The 16068-nt window shown below is 39.4% G+C and overlaps 1 protein-coding gene across 3 annotated transcripts in view; it reads right to left on the reverse strand.

The window, feature by feature from the left end:
- Positions 1 to 16068, reverse strand: part of EIPR1 (EARP complex and GARP complex interacting protein 1) — a 66601-nt gene that overhangs the window by 46843 nt on the left and 3690 nt on the right. The window contains exons 2-4 of one of the 3 annotated variants that reach the window (XM_058177870.1): positions 15239 to 15322; positions 7039 to 7146; positions 5174 to 5306 (exon numbers count right to left, since the gene is read on the reverse strand). Coding sequence is in view for 1 of the 3 variants with exons in the window: in XM_058177861.1 (XP_058033844.1) it covers positions 5174 to 5306; positions 15239 to 15322 (217 nt within the window). In the remaining 2 variants the exon portion in view is untranslated. The other 2 variants (XM_058177861.1, XM_058177877.1) reach the window with 2 other exon arrangements.

The raw sequence follows: 16068 nt of genomic DNA on the forward strand, positions 1-16068 counted from the left end.
GGGATTATAATAGCTTATCCAAGATGAGTGGGGAAGTTGTTTTATTTTGTTGAGCAGGCCTGGCCAAGCCTTTATCGCTCCTGAGCCAAGTTTTTTTGAAGAACTGAGAGAAGACAAAAAGAAGGATCAGAACAAGGAGAATCAGGGGGAACCTCTGCATTTCTGTGGGGAAGATTACCAGCAGCCCAGGCACTTTCTAGAGATCTTGCTAAGAAATATCCACCACATAGGATGTCACAAATGATTACAAAGAATAGCAGAAAGAACGTATTTATTAACACCTAAGGTGCTTCAGGTGAAACAATGTTTTCTTTCTTAGCTTTTAATTCTAATTAATTAGTTAGTTAATTAAATATAAATGGAGGCCCATCTCATGTAAAGCAAATCTTACTAAGATTATATCCTAGTGCAGCGGTTCTCAACCTGTGGGTCACGACACCGTTGGGGGTCGAATGACGATTTGCCAGGGGTCGCCTAAGAGCATCGGAAATATGGGAAGTATACTTGCGAGTCGAAGAATCGTACTCCAATGGTTGACTCCACAAGCCAGCTGCAGGCTCTTCAAATCGCTAGCCGAATTCGGCTTCAGGCGCAATGAATTAAAAAAGAGAGAAATCTTTGCTCTGATGTCTCCCTCTCAAGCCAGCTGCAATCACTCCCAATCACTAGCCTAATCTGGCTTCAGGCGCGATAAACTTAATAGGGGAGGAGTCTCCGCTTTAACGCCTCCATCCTCAAAGCAATCGCAAGCAGTTCAGATCGCTAGCCAATACGGCTTCAGGCGCGATAAATTCAAAACGAAAATAATTTTACGGTTGGGGTCGCCACATCATGAGGAATTGTATTAAAGGGGTCGCAGCACTATAAAGGTTGAGAACCACTGTCCTAGTTCAGTTACTAGTTCCTTAGTAACTGAAAAAATTAAATATATTTAAACATAAATCATCCCATTTTCGTAAAACTCAACCTTTTTATAAGCTGATAACATTTTATACTATGTAAACTATTTCTTTGTATTAACAATCAAAATGTCTCAGTGCAAATAATTTTATACCAATATGTTATGAAATTAATATGCAGACATTTAACACTCCCACGAAGGAAAAAGAAGAAAATACTATTTAATGTTTGTGACAGAAAAAGTAATATCTTGCCCCTGGTTTGTTACTGGTGACAGTTCTACGGTTTCTTGTTGTTATACTGTGATTTGTTCCATGGTCAATCTTAAATATATTCTAGAGTTTCTGGTATAACATGGTTTCATCAAGCTAATATCATGCATACCTATATAAAATATGTTATCTATTTATTTATATCTCATCTTTATCATTTTTATAATAATTCAAGTTGGTAAGCATACCTAATGTTCCTTCCTCCTCCTATTTTTCCCATAAGAACCCTGTGAGATGGTAGAGTGAATGGCCAAAGTCAGCCAAACACTAAAACTTCTTCAAGTGAGAGATACAAAGATTATTGGTTTAATACAAGGCAAAACAGACCATTGTTATGATGCGTGTAATTGAAAGGAAAAGAAATACAAGAGGAGCATTATTTTGCTGTGTGTTATGTTAAATCTTCTAGAATTTGAGGGGAAGGGAAGGGGAGAGGGGGAGGAGAGGAGAGGAGCTGATGTGTATAGAACATACAACTACAATTACACTTTGGCTTCTATGAAGTCTTTTCTCCAACCTTAAATGGATCCAGAAGTGAGATGGAGTTTCATCTAAAAATTATGACACAATTCCAAATAGCTTTTAAAATTGAAACATACTTTACTATATGAAGTTTCTTGAAGTTCCCAGAATCTGCCTTTCTAGGAGAGAAAACTTAGTCCATAGATATCATGGAAAGTTTTACCTACTGTACAGATTATATAGCAACCGCAATAACTTTTCTGTTTGTGATTGTTTTATACACAAGTCATACTGCAGAAGAGTTAAGCAGACAAAGGGTATAAAAAAAACCAATGAAATTTGGTGTGGGTTTTTCCTTATGTCTCCGAGTGCTTTATGTCATTTATTGCGCTGGAAAATTAGCTACAGGGAAGGGGGCCACTTTTTGCACTCCATATCTAAATTTCCAGAAAGCAGTATCCTTACTAATGATTATATATAATGCAATTTTGACAGGGATTACATCCTATCATGACTTAAATTACCTTTTCAAACATTAGTTATAAGACGTTAGAAGAACCTGATGTCTTTTCAATTTTCTGTTTGTTTCATTCAGGTGGAGGGTAATGGTTATAAATTAGCAGTTTACCCCTAAGTCCATAGCATTCTCCGAGCTCCCAAGTTTTTAATGAGATCTGTGAAAATTAAGTAATGAAGGATATCCATGGGTTGTATTTCATCTCTGCTCAGTGCTCTGTCAGCTCTTCATTGTTTCAATTTTGCCAACTACTCAGGTTCCAGAATGATCTACTATCCTTTCTGCCTTTTCACCTTCTCGATGCAGGAAGATTTAGTGCAATTCAAGTTATAACGATCTAGCAGCTTTAAAGAAGGAATATGACTTTCCACTGTTCTACTCACTCAGAATCAAGCAAGATTTGTTCTTTCCCAGATATAATATTAAACCTTGGCCATCGCTACCTTGTCCATGCATTTCCCAAGAATTGAACTCAAGTTAAACGGTTTTATTCTGTGACTGCTTTCTATTCAAAAGATAGGAAGAAATTGAATATCCAATGACACTATACTATCAATAAATCACTAGAGATGTGTTATGTTCCTTCTTGCTTCAAACGCTCTACCATCATCTCAGTGCCGAAGAAGCCCACCATCAAGGAACTGAATGACTACAGACCAGTTGCTCTAACATCTGTAGTCATGAAAACCTTTGAAAGGCTAGTGCTTTCCTACTTGAAAACCATCACGGATCCGCTGTTAGACCCCTTGCAATTTGCATACCGAGCAAACAGATCAACAGATGATGCTGTTAATATGGCTCTGCACTACATCCTACAGCATCTTGAGTCTCCAAAGACCTATGCAAGGGTCCTTTTTGTAGATTTTAGTTCAGCATTCAATACCATCATTCCAGACATTCTTCTAACTAAGCTAAACCAGCTACAGGTACCGGAACAGACTTGTAAGTGGATCACAAGCTTCCTAACAAACAGGAAGCAGCAGGTGAAGCTAAGCAAGATCACATCAAATACCTGTTCAATTAGCACAGGGGCCCCCCAAGGCTGTGTGCTCTCCCCACTTCTCTTCTCTGTATACCAATGACTGCATCTCCAATGATCCATCTGTTAAGCTACTGAAGTTCGCAGATGACACAACAGTGATTGGTCTCATTCGAGACAATGACGAATCCGCATATAGACGAGAGGTCGAACGACTAGCCTTGTGGTGCAACCAAAACAATCTGGAACTGAACACACTCAAAACCGTAGAAATGGTGGTAGACTTTAGGAGAAACCCTTCCATACTTCCACCTCTCACAATACTTGACAACACAGTATCAACAGTAGAAACCTTCAAATTTCTAGGTTCTATCATATCGCAAGATCTCAAATGGACAGCTAACATCAAAAACATCATTAAAAAAGGGCAACAAAGAATGTTCTTTCTGCGCCAACTCAGTAAGCTCAAACTGCCCAAGGAGCTGCTGATTCAGTTCTACAGAGGAATTATTGAGTCTGTCATTTGCACCTCTATAACTGTCTGGTTCGGTTCTGCAACCCAACAAGAAAGACACAGACTTCAGAGGATAATTAGAACTGCAGAAAAAATAATTGCTACCAACCTGCCTTCCATTGAGGACCTGTATACTGCATGAATCAAGAAGAGAGCCGTGAAAATATTTACAGACCCCTCGCATCCTGGACATAAACTGTTTCAACTACTACCCTCAAAACGACACTATAGAGCACTGCACACCAGAACAACTAGACACAAGAACAGTTTTTTCCCGAGGGCCATCACTCTGCTAAACAAATAATTCCATCAACACTGTCAAACTATTTACTGAATCTGCACTACTATTAATCTTCTCATAGTTCCCATCACCAATCTCTTTCCATTTATGACTGTATGACTATAACTTGTTGCTGGCAATCCTTATGATTTATATTGATAAACTGACCATCAATTGTGTTGTAAATGTTGTACCTTGATGAACGTATCTTTTCTGAGAGCATATGCACCAAGACAAATTCCTTGTGTGTCCAATCACACTTGGCCAATAAAAATTCTATTCTATTCTATTCTATTCTATTCTATTCTATTCTATTCTATTCTATTCTATTCTATTCTATTCTATTCTATAGGAATCCCCAACCCCAGTCCATGGTCCAATATCAACATGGCTGTTGAGAACTGGGACATGCAAGTGACGGGCAAGAGCACAAGCACATGAAGCTCCATTTGTGAAAGCAGAGGACGCGCACGAAACCATCCCCTCTTTCTTCCTGCCACCTCCGCCACTGCTGGTCCAGAACCAGAAAGGTTGGGGACTGCTGCTATAGAACGCATTTTAAAAACAGGGGAATCAGCACAAATCTTTATTTTCCTTGTCCAATCTTCTCTTGGCCAGGAAAATAGATAGAAAGCACTTGTTGAGGATAGAAACTGGATTCCACTATTTTACATATCAGTATATAACTGATTGATACAGAAAACTCATTGAAGATTTATGAAATCCCTTGAGGATGTTCTCTTCCTCTCTAGATATTTGTAATTGCTTAAATAGGAGGGAATATGAAGAGGGAGTCAACCTATTCTCCCAAAGCACCTGAGGGCAGGACAAGAAGCAATGAAAGGAAACTAATCAAGGAGAAGCCACCTAGAACTAAGGAGAAATTTCCTGACAGTGAGAACAATTAATCAGTGGAACAACTTGCCTCCAGAAGTTGTGAATTCTCCAACACTGGAAGTTTTTAAGAAGAGATTGGATAACCATTTGTCTGAAATGGTATAGGGTTTCCTACCTAAGCAGGGGGTGGACTTGAAGACCTCCAAGGTCCCTTCGAACCCCAGGTTTTATGTTTGTACAATTATTGGAACTTCTCATTTTCCCCTCAAATGTATGCTTTAATAGAGTGGTTTAATTTCAAATGTAAGAAGAATTTATATAAATAGGGACAGTTAGAAATTGTACATATGCTGCCAAATAACCAGCTACCCATTTCTGGTGGAAATAATAACAGCAAGAAAATTACACTTACTTTTATTATAGCAGGTTGCAAATACACTTTTATCTGCTGGACTGGCACTTATGTGCCAAATTTCACCAACTTGGTGCAGAAGAACATTTTTGTTTATAATATTATTTTCATCATCAAAATCAATGATGTGAATCTGTAAAGTGAAAACAAGAACAATAAACATTTAATTTAATTTAAAAGTATTTTCAAGACAGAGAAACACAGCATGAGTTGCACCTATCATTAAAACAAAGTAATAGCAATGGCACTTAGACTTATATACCGCTTCACAGTGCTTTTACAGCTCTCTCTAAGTGGATTACAGAGTCAGCATATTGCCCCCAACAATTTGGGTCCTCGTTTTATCAACCTCGGAAGGATGGAAGGCTGAGTCAACCTTGAGCCTGGTGAGATTCGATCTGCCAAATTGCAGGCAGCCGGCAGTCAGCAGAAGTAGTTTGCAGTACTGCACTCTAACCACTGCGCCACCATGGCTCATGTAAGTTCCTGCACTGACACCATTATAATATGAACATTAGTATTTTCAACTTCAGGATAAATATATAAAATAATAAAACATTTATAACAGAGGTGGGTTTCAGCAGGTTCTGACCAGTTCTGGAGAACCGGTTGCGGAAATTTTAAGTAGTTCAGAGAAATTCTGAATGGAAATTAGTGGAAATTCTGACTGTCCCTGCCCCCATCTATTCTCTGCTTCCTGAGTCTCAGCTGATCAAGAAGGAAATGGGGATTTTGCAGTATCCTTCTCCTGGAGTGGGGAGGGAATGGAGATTTTACAGTATCCTTCCCATGCCATGCCCACCAAGCCACACCCACAGAACCGGTAGGAAAAAAATTGAAACCCACCACTGGATAACCAATATGAATATGAATTATTTCTACTAACCCTTTATACAAATTTCTAAGCAATTTAAAACATGACTAACCATTCAGATATTCAAGATACAGCTAATACAGCTAAAGGTGCTGCAACATATTTTCCACAATCCACTTCTAGTCTTTTATCATGGAAGATAGTCATTAGGAAAAGATTATAATTTAAACCAACTTTCATACAAGGAGAGGAAGAACTGACTCTTTCCCAGATAGCTCAAAATATGTTTACCATCTTGTTGCCTTGCCTCTTTTTTGTTTTATAGAAGAAGCTCTGAACATGATGCCTCCTAGAAAGATAAGGTTCTTATCTTAGCATTTCCTGGCAAGAAGTACCTGCTGCACCATTGGAACATGAAAATGATCTTGACTGGCTCCTGGAACATGGAAATGTTTACGCAATTGGAAATATTATGGATCCCCTCTCCTACTAAGCAGAAAATTAAGCTCCCCGATTTTCAAGAGAGCTAGTTGTAATGAAATGAACTGGGTGATTCAAAAAAAGAGGAGTTAGTCACATCACAGGGGAGAAAACTGAGGCTTTCCTGATACTGTTGAATAGAAGTTTAAAGACATTCTCATTATTGTCTGTACAGGACTGGCTCAGGCTGCTGGTAGCTGTAATTCACCAGCAGTTGAAAGGGCAACTGGTTTACTAAATGTTATGATGGTAATCATACCTAGCAAGCCATTTTTTATTTGCATTGTATTTACAAAGCATCAAGCTCAACTTTTTAAGTAGTCAAAACCAAATTACACTTAGATCTGCAGGAAGATATAAGCCATTTGTAACTAACAGTTTGTGCAAGAAATCCCCCTCCTGTACTTCACTATTCTGGATGGATGCTACCCACCAGACTCTTAGTATTTCATTCTTGAATAAAGTGCTGGATTTTGGAGAAACATCCCAACTGTGCATTATATGGCTTCTCTAGACCAGGGGTCAGCAACCCACAGCTCTGTGGCTCTTTCATCCCTCTGCTGCGACTCACGGTTGCTGGTTGGCTCCACAATTGATAGGGCTTTCGGTTAGGACAGGTAGAAGGAAAAGGATGTTGCACTAGGAGAAGACTCTATGGTGGGGCAACTGGACTTCCGATCTGCAGAGGAAAAAGGACACCACGCTAGGAGGAGACTATAATGGGGGAACTGGGGTTCCGGTCAGCTCCAGAACTGAATGGGGGTTCCAGTTAGGACCTTTGTGGCTCTTTGAGTGTTTAAGGTTGCCGACTCTTGCTCTAGACCCATTTCAAGTTAGCTTCTGAAGAGTGTTTTAGTGCCTCTCTGAATGATGTACATTTAGAACTAGATTGTTGGCTTCACTGTGACTTTGATACCATCCACTCTGGCATCCATCTGGGCCACTTAGATGGGATGTGGCATTGAGAACAATTTTTAAGGTAGCTCACTTCTTCTCAGATAAGGACTTTCAGAATATGACGCTGGAATTCAATATGACAGCCCTTGGACTCTTCTGCCCTTTGCAATTTAACATATGTAGAAAATCACCAGGAGAGGCTCTGTCAAATTTTGGAATTTACCATTAATAAACCAACGCCTAAAACTTTTAAAGATCTTCAAGGGAAGTTCCTCTCTATCCAACCGTAAACAAATATTCTGTATATTCACCAAGAATGTGAGTGAGGGTTTAAAAGTATAAAATGGCCCTGAAAATTTTGGACTCCCTGCCAAAGGAATCCAGTCATTCCCTATGTCTTGTCACTATAGCAGCAGGTGAAAACATTTTATTTTTTTCAGAGACACATTTGGAATGCTGAATTAGCTGAATGCTGGATGCTGAAGTTATAAACAATAACTTACGTAATCAGTACTGTTGTACTAATTTGCTTTTAAAGGTATTTTAATTTGTTAAAAAATATTCTTATAGTTAGTTCCCTTGAGTCCTATTTTTTGACTGGACAGAAAGGTATAAATTCAGTAACTAAATAAATCTAGCCTGCTATTGCTCAATACGTTAATGGAAGTTTTTAACAACTTTACCCAGGCCTTTTCTTTCTCATACAAGGAACGTGTTTCATCAGTTCGCCAATAAAGTGCAAAAATAAAAACACAGTTAAAATATGTAACATATATTAACAGCAATCAAGAATATAAAGCTCTCTAAAAACAGAAATCAAAGCAAGCCTTAGCACATTTAATTTTTTTTATTAGTCCACCTATTATATTACAGAAAACACTGCATGGCCTAATGCAGTTTGTCTTAGATATACAAGTACTAGCTGAGAAAAAAATATAGAAAGAAAAAATATTTTCTCCAGCCAGTATCTTCTTGCCCAATAGAAGTCTTGAAATACCTAGGCTACTGGAGATTTGTTTATACAATTTACTATCCTGAAACAAAACCCTTCTTTCATTTCCTTCTCCTACTCATGCACATAATAAAGGAGGCAATTTAGGACAGAAGCAAGCTCTAGAAGTCAGGACCAGCATCGAGAGGCAGACGTTCTCCCAAAATTGTTGCTCATTGTCTAACTAAGCAGCATGTCTGTAAAAACAAAAATGCCAATGGTTAGCAAAAGAAGCACAGCTTCAACCACTTCTCTGCTGAAACAATCCAGCACAGCAGACTCTACCAAGCTGGCTGCTTCGTCTGTTAGTCTCACGGTCTCCTTTAGAAAACAAGAAGCCTCCTGTTGAAATTATAAAGCAGTCTCCTTGGCAGTGAAATTGATTCCCTAAAGGTGAGCTACAAATCAAAATTCAATTTGCTCTACCAACATGTATTATGTGCCCCTACTAACCATATAAAGAGGGTCATTCAGCACATAAACTAGAAGTGCCTTCTGCCCTATCTCGGGTCCCTCAAAGTCAGACACAGCTGTTTTCCTCCCCCTGGCAAGATGATTCAGAACTACATCAGACCCTAAGGACAAGCATTATTAGATATAGTGTGTCATACATTCCGCAGGACTTTTTGTTGGTTGCATAGTCAGCCAGATGTTTAGATGGATTTGACAGTTTTGTCCACCTAGAGTCCTTCCCAAGGACCCGGGATAGCCAGATGTTGTTGTTGTTCAATGGTATTAAACATACTGTCACATATATCAACATCTGCCTATCCTGGGTCCTTGGGTAGGACTTGACAGGTGGATAAAAATGCCAAGCCCAGTCTAAACATCTGGCTGACTGTGCGATAAACCATAATTATTATTTATTATTATCTGCACCCATTTAGTGAGGAGACATGAAAAGAATTAAAGGGGATATTTTGACAAGCTTCCCACTTTGGTCCAGCAGCAACATTCTGTAGGATGAAAGCCAGATATCTCATTTCTAATGAGAGCATTCTGATCAGATTGCTGGTGTGAGTAGTATTTTCAGCGTTTATTTCATACAGAATTATTTTGCTCTCAAAATATGCCTACCATTTGATTGGACATGATCCCAGAGATTGAGGTCCATGCTGACTTCAGAGAAAGGAGATACTTCTGTTCAGGAGCTGAAATTCCTGGTTTTGCCTCCCTCTTGTCTGGTTGAAAGAACTGCCTGCAGAAGGATGTCAGCTCCCCTCCATGCACAGAAGGGAAGGGCTTCAGTGGGGTGAAGGAATGAAATTCAAGTTCTGGATCTGAGCCCCGTTTCTCCAACCACTGAAGTTCACTCCCCTCTGTGTGCAGCAACTTGCAACCTTCCTGGATGACTTCCCCATTGGCTTTCTAGAGCAGCCAGCAGAGAAGATTGCAAATGGTGATCACTTGATTGTGAGGCACTTGGCAATCGGTTGTAAGTACAAACAGGTTGCCAAGCACCCAGATGACAACCAGATGATGGGGTGGGGGTAATGCTGCTGGAGAAGCAGCTTTACATTTTATGACGGCTAAAAGTACTTTACCAGGCCATAAAGCACCCTTTCAAAGGCCACTGTAACTTATGAATTAAACTATAAAAACTTCCTAATGCATGTAGTTTATCAAATCTCTATAGATGGAGCAGGGATCAGAACTCAGAAATTATTTCTGGGCTCAAACTTGTACATATCGGAGAAGGTAGGCACAGTTGTAGGTCAAGGATTGTGTGTAGGAAATCTATAGATACAGATTCAGGCAGTCATTTGGGAAAGGATCATAAAGGCCCAACACAGAAAATATATGGAAGGAAAATCGCTGTTCATCAGTAACAATTATCCTTGTAAAATGGGTTCTTTGAGAATATAATTGATCATCTACCTCTGAACTCCAGATAGGGCTCCAGAGCTTCAGGGTTTAAAACCTCTAGTTCAGAATTATTGAAACAATACCTCAAGTCTGAGGTTTCGGGTCTAGTGTTGCCTTGTTCCCACTTCTTTCCTCCATATCTTCCTCAGGGTTTGTTTCTCAGCTTGATGAAGACTTTGGTTAGTAGTCTATCACACTCACTTAGATCAGGGGCGGCAACCTTAAACACTCAAAGAGCCACTTGGAACAGTTTCCTACAGAAAAAAACCACACAGGGAGCCGCAAAACCTGGATGGGCATGGCCAACTTGATGTCACTCACTCCCACCCAGTCACATGACCCCTAGCCATTCCTATCCAGCCACAAAACCATTCTCTACGTCTCTCTCCCTGTCTCCCCCTGTCTCCCCCCTCCTTCTGTATCTCTATGTCTCTGTCCAGTGGTGGGATTCAAATTTTTTAACAACCGGTTCTGTGGGTGTGGCTTATTTTTGGGGTGTGGCTTGGTGGTCATGTGACTGGGTGGGCAAGCCTACCTGCTCATGTGAACAGGTGGCCATGGCTATGGGCATAGAAACTACTCAGAGGGCTAAAAAAAGTCATTTCTGACCGGTCCTTGCATTTATGACCATCCTCACATTTATGCCCATTGCAGCATTTTTAACAACCATGTCACCCATTTCACAACTGCTTCTCTTCACCATGGTTACAAGATAGGGTGCAAAATGTAAAATGTGAGGACAGCTGTAGGTGTGAGGACCGGTCAAAAGTGTGAGGACAGGTCAAAAATAACTTTTTCAGCCCTCTGAGTAATCCCTATGCACAAAATGCTGCAACAAGGATAAATGATGACCGGTCATAAGTGTGAGGACTGGTCAAAAGTGTGAGAACCTGTCAGAAATCACTTTTTTCAGCCACCTGGGTAGTCCCTATGCACAGAGGGAGTACCCAGAGGACTGAAAAAAGTGATTTCTGACAGGTTCTCGCACTTTTGATCAGTCCTCACACTTATGACCGGTCATCATTTATCCCTGTTGCAGCATTTTTAATAACCATGTCACTCATGTCACAAATGCAGTGCTTCATGTGACCAAGTGGGCATGTCCAGGTGGTCATGTGACATAGCTTCTTTGCCCTAATGACTGTTTGCTGCAATGTTCATAAGTGTGAAAAAAGGTCATAAGTCACTTTTTCAGTGTCATGCTGGTTAAACCAATTACCAGACCAAATCCATTCTCCCTCCCTCTTTCACTCCATCTCTTTCTCTCCCTTTCTCTCTTTCTCTCCTTAATCTCTTTCTCCCTCCCTCTCTTCTCTGGCCACTACATCTTTCTCTTTCTCCCCCCTCTTTCTCTCAATCTTTCTCTCCTTAATCTCTCTTTCTCCCTCCTTCTCTTTCTCCCCCCTTTCTTTTCTTCATCTTTCTCCCCCTTCTATCCTTCATCTCTCTTTCTTTCCTTCATCTTTCTCTCCATCTTTCTCCTTAATCTCTTTCTCCCTCCTTCTCTTTCTCCCCCCTTTCTTTTCTTCATCTTTCTCCCCCTTCTATCCTTCATCTCTCTTTCTTTCCTTCATCTTTCTCTCCATCTTTCTCTCCTTAAACTCTCTTTCATTTTAACATCTGTTCCACCTTAAACTGGGACACAATTTGAACATGTCAAGCTAGTCAACAAGATTAGCCTAGAGATTTTCATTCAGTACTTGAGCACACTTTTTAATATAAATTAAAATTCTTCTTTCTCCCTAAGCACCTTTCCAGCTCCACAGCTTATCTCTAGAATTTTTTTTAAAAAAGTCTTTCTGCTGTTACTATTGCTAAACCTTGACTTATCTACACCCAAAATTTTACCAATATATTTTGAACAATTTTTCCATGAACTTCTCATCTGGACCAGTTTACCTTCTCCTTCCATATGTACAAGCTTGAGCCCAGAAATAATTTCTGAATTCTGGCCCCTGCTTTAGAGATTTATAGACTAGATGCATTAGAAATTTTTCATAGTGACACCAAAGCTCTGATATGGCTGTTTCAGAGAAAGCATATATCCTTCTCCTTTCATGTTCAGATGCATTTAGACAAAAATCCATCTATTCAAAGAGGCTTTTAATATTTAATGATCTATGATTCATAAACTTGTTTTCTTTTCTGAAATCCTTACAGAAGAGCAGGATAAGAAAAGAATTCTTATTAGTCTGCTCTCAGGCCAGCGCTAAAAAGAAGTGCATCAGACATTAATACGTTTACTAAATCCTTTTCTTTTGGCCTAATTCCTTAATATAACTTGGTAGCTGAAGTCAAAACCATAGATTTTAAGGATTTCCTGCAACACGCTTTCTCTCTCTGACCATCCTCCACTGATGACTTTTCCTCTATCCTTGTTAAAGTGGAAGGACAAGTAGTAAGGTCTGGATGAAAGGTGAGGAATGGAGAGACGAGTTGTGTTGAATCACAGCCTTTTTAAAGGCAGCCACCCAAACTAGTTCCTAAAGAATTCTGTCCAACCACTCTTACAAAGTCTTCCCAAAAAAATGCACAGTTCTCATGGAAGACCAAAACCAAAACAGCCCTGGACCAGGTGATAAAAAATATTTTCGGCAGATGTGCAATACTGCATTCCGTCCAGAGTAAGAGTACAATAGATTTTTTAAAAAACCAAATTTTTATTCTACGGAAAATTGCAGATATTGTAAGTGTATTGTAACAATACAACACAATATTGTAAGACACTGCAACCCACCCACCCTGGTCAGTTATCTCAAGCCATAAAATAAACAAGCAAACTGTCATTCTATTCCATGGATGGAAACAGGATTGCAAGTCTTGACAATCCTCCCCCCCCCATTTAATTATATAGCAGAATACCCCACAAAACGTTTTATTTCTCTGACAAGCACTCTATGAACAGCATTAAAGCAGAAGATGCTGTGGGATTCTCCTTGATTATCCCCTCCACTTTCCATTTTCACTAGCTTGCTTATGATAGCTGAATATTAATGAGCTGAATGCAGTTGAAATTCACTCCCCTCCCCAACCCAAAGCTTTATGAGTTAAGATTCCTTCAAGGGATTCCACCCACAATAGCTCTTCGCCTGAGAGCTGAATTGCAACCTAGATGTCAAGCCGCCATCTGCCATGAAATGTACAAAGATCCACCGTTGCCTGACCTAGGCTGAGAGAGATCAGTTCTGTTAAATTATAAGCAGTCATGATAGAGGCTCATGACACTTCTTATAGATTAATCACCGACTCCATAGCTGATCGCTTCAAGCACCGCCAAAGGCCATTAACCCTATCTGCTCATTAGCATCCAGGGAAAGTGCCCTACACCTCAATTATTAATGCTGGTGCACATAAGAGGGGAAGCAGGAGTAGGAAAAAAAGAAATTATTGGTAGAATGCCGAGATACAAGCAGGAAGTCTGAATCCCGGCAATATTTTAGTACCCTCTGACAGCATAGAATAACTTTGGGAACTGAGGCACATAATTATCTGCTAGCATACAAACATGGCTGATTCAAGTACTGTAGATCTATAACCAGCTGCTAGGAAGAAATAAACATATTATCTAAGGCAGTGGCCCCCCAACCTTTTTGGCACCAGGGACTGGTTTCGTGGGAGACAATTTTTCCACAGACCAATGGGGGAGGGGGAATGGTTTTGGTTTCACTCGCTCACTTGCTGCTGCTCACCTACAACTGTGCGGCCCAGTTACTAAGAGGCTATGGACCAGAACTGGTTGATGGCCTGCGGATTGGGGATTGGGGATCTCTGATCTAAAACATAAGCCTATCTCATACCACAGCACCTAATACCTGGTTTTCCCTTTAACATCCAACAGCAATATGACATAATATAGTATCTATTTCATCTCCCTGTTACTATGGAATACTCTACTTTGAGGATGGGTACCAAGACTTTGCAACATTAAATATTTGTCCTACTGGAGGGAGGAGCCTGCTCAGCTTTTCTAAGCCTATGAAATTACTTGGACAAATACTCAAACTTCGCCAGTGTTGAGTTTTAAAATAATTCCTAAATAATTCTAGCCATGAATTATTTTACTTTTGCCTCTAGTTTAACGTGAGACATATTATACACCCCCTGAAAATAATGCTATGAAGACCAGACACCTTTCGAAAACAGTTTGGAAAAAGTGTTTCAGACATTATATGAGACTGAATATCTCGGCTGATAAAAGTAGCTGACTTTTACAGGTTCTGGCAAAAGATGCAACTTTCTAAAGGAATCCACTCATTCTAATTATCGTATTTTTCGGAGTAAAAGACACACTTTTCCCTGCCCTCTTAAGGGGATGAAATTTGGGTGCATCTTATACATCGAATCTAGCCCTGCCCACCCACTGGAAAATGGGGCTCACGGAGGCGGCAATAGGCTATGGCAATCCCTGCAGCCTGAAACAACTGCTCTTTGGGAGGCCGATCCAACCGACAATCAGCTGCTTGTACTAATCAGGCTGTCCTGAAGCTGAAATGGGCTGTTTGATGCAAGGAGACAAATTGCTGGGAGGCCAAGGCAGATTTTTTTTTCTTGTGCTAATTAGGCTGTGCTGAAGCTGAAGTTAAAATGGGCTGTTTGCTGCAAGGAAGCAAATTGCTGGGAGGTCAAGGCAGATTTTGTTTTTGTTTTCCTCCCCCAAAAAGGTAGGTGTTTCTTATAGTCCGGAGCATCTTATACTCCGAAAAATATGGTAATATTTCTGTTCCTCCAAGGTATTTCTAACACTATACTTCTGACTACCTACTAAAGTTCCAATCATGTCCTTGAATGTCACAGTTTCCAGTTACATGTTAAGTTACATGTTAAGACAAGGTTTAGTTGCAAATCTCATTCTAAGCCAAGTATGAACTATTACCACAAACAGCCTCCCAAAACACACAACACCTAATTTTATAAACATAGTTCTCTTTAAAATTTGGGAAGAAAAAAATTATTATTCAATTAAAGGCCTTAAAAGCAATTCTGTTTTAACATTCATGCAAGATTTATGCAAGTTTACCTGGTTATCATATTTAAGAGATTGAGTTCCAACAAGAAATCGTATTGCATCTGTTTCTGCAGTTTGTGGGGTCAGTGCTCGTGCCTAAAAAAATGTGAAAAATACAAATGGAGTGATCTCCAACACATTTCGGTGTCTTGAAACGTAAATGACATCATTCATTATGACACTCTTTAAAATATATTTCACACGTCTGTATTTTTGAAATACAATTCCAAATGAGTTTATTTTCTATCTTTTGGCACGAAAAGCTGATTTATGGCTAAAAAGTATAAAAGGCATTTTCAGAGTGTACTCTTCTTTCATTTATGGGAATTGTGCATGAAAGTGAGAGTAACTACACAGACATTCAAAGTTAAATATTTTGCAGAAAGGGCAATTTAAGGAGAATATTTAATGTTAGTGCAATGTTAATGTTACTTTTTGACCCCCCAAAAAATCAGATGTATTTTTTTAAAAAAACAAACTTAAGTTTTACTAAGAACATACAAAATTGGATTCAATCCAAATTAATCTTACTCCTGTTGAAATTTATATAGCTAGTAAAATGTATGCCTAGAAAAATAAAATCCATCCACCATTTCCAAGACAGTTCAATTGCTTTACCTGCAGTATTTATAAACCATTCACCATGAAGTACAATATAAATGCAGCTTTGAATCACTAGCACACTGCTGCGGGTAAAGTATTTTGTTTAAAACAAGGAGGATAGATATAAGAGTTATAGTAAGACACCTAAGCTAGTTCCTGAATAGTTGTGACTGCTAATTTAAATGTTAGGGAAGACTATAATTGAGAACAGAGTGATTAATACAGCTATTCAATGCTGA

The sequence above is a fragment of the Ahaetulla prasina genome, chromosome 1 (genome assembly GCF_028640845.1).
Source record: "Ahaetulla prasina isolate Xishuangbanna chromosome 1, ASM2864084v1, whole genome shotgun sequence".
Taxonomy (NCBI): domain Eukaryota; kingdom Metazoa; phylum Chordata; class Lepidosauria; order Squamata; family Colubridae; genus Ahaetulla; species Ahaetulla prasina.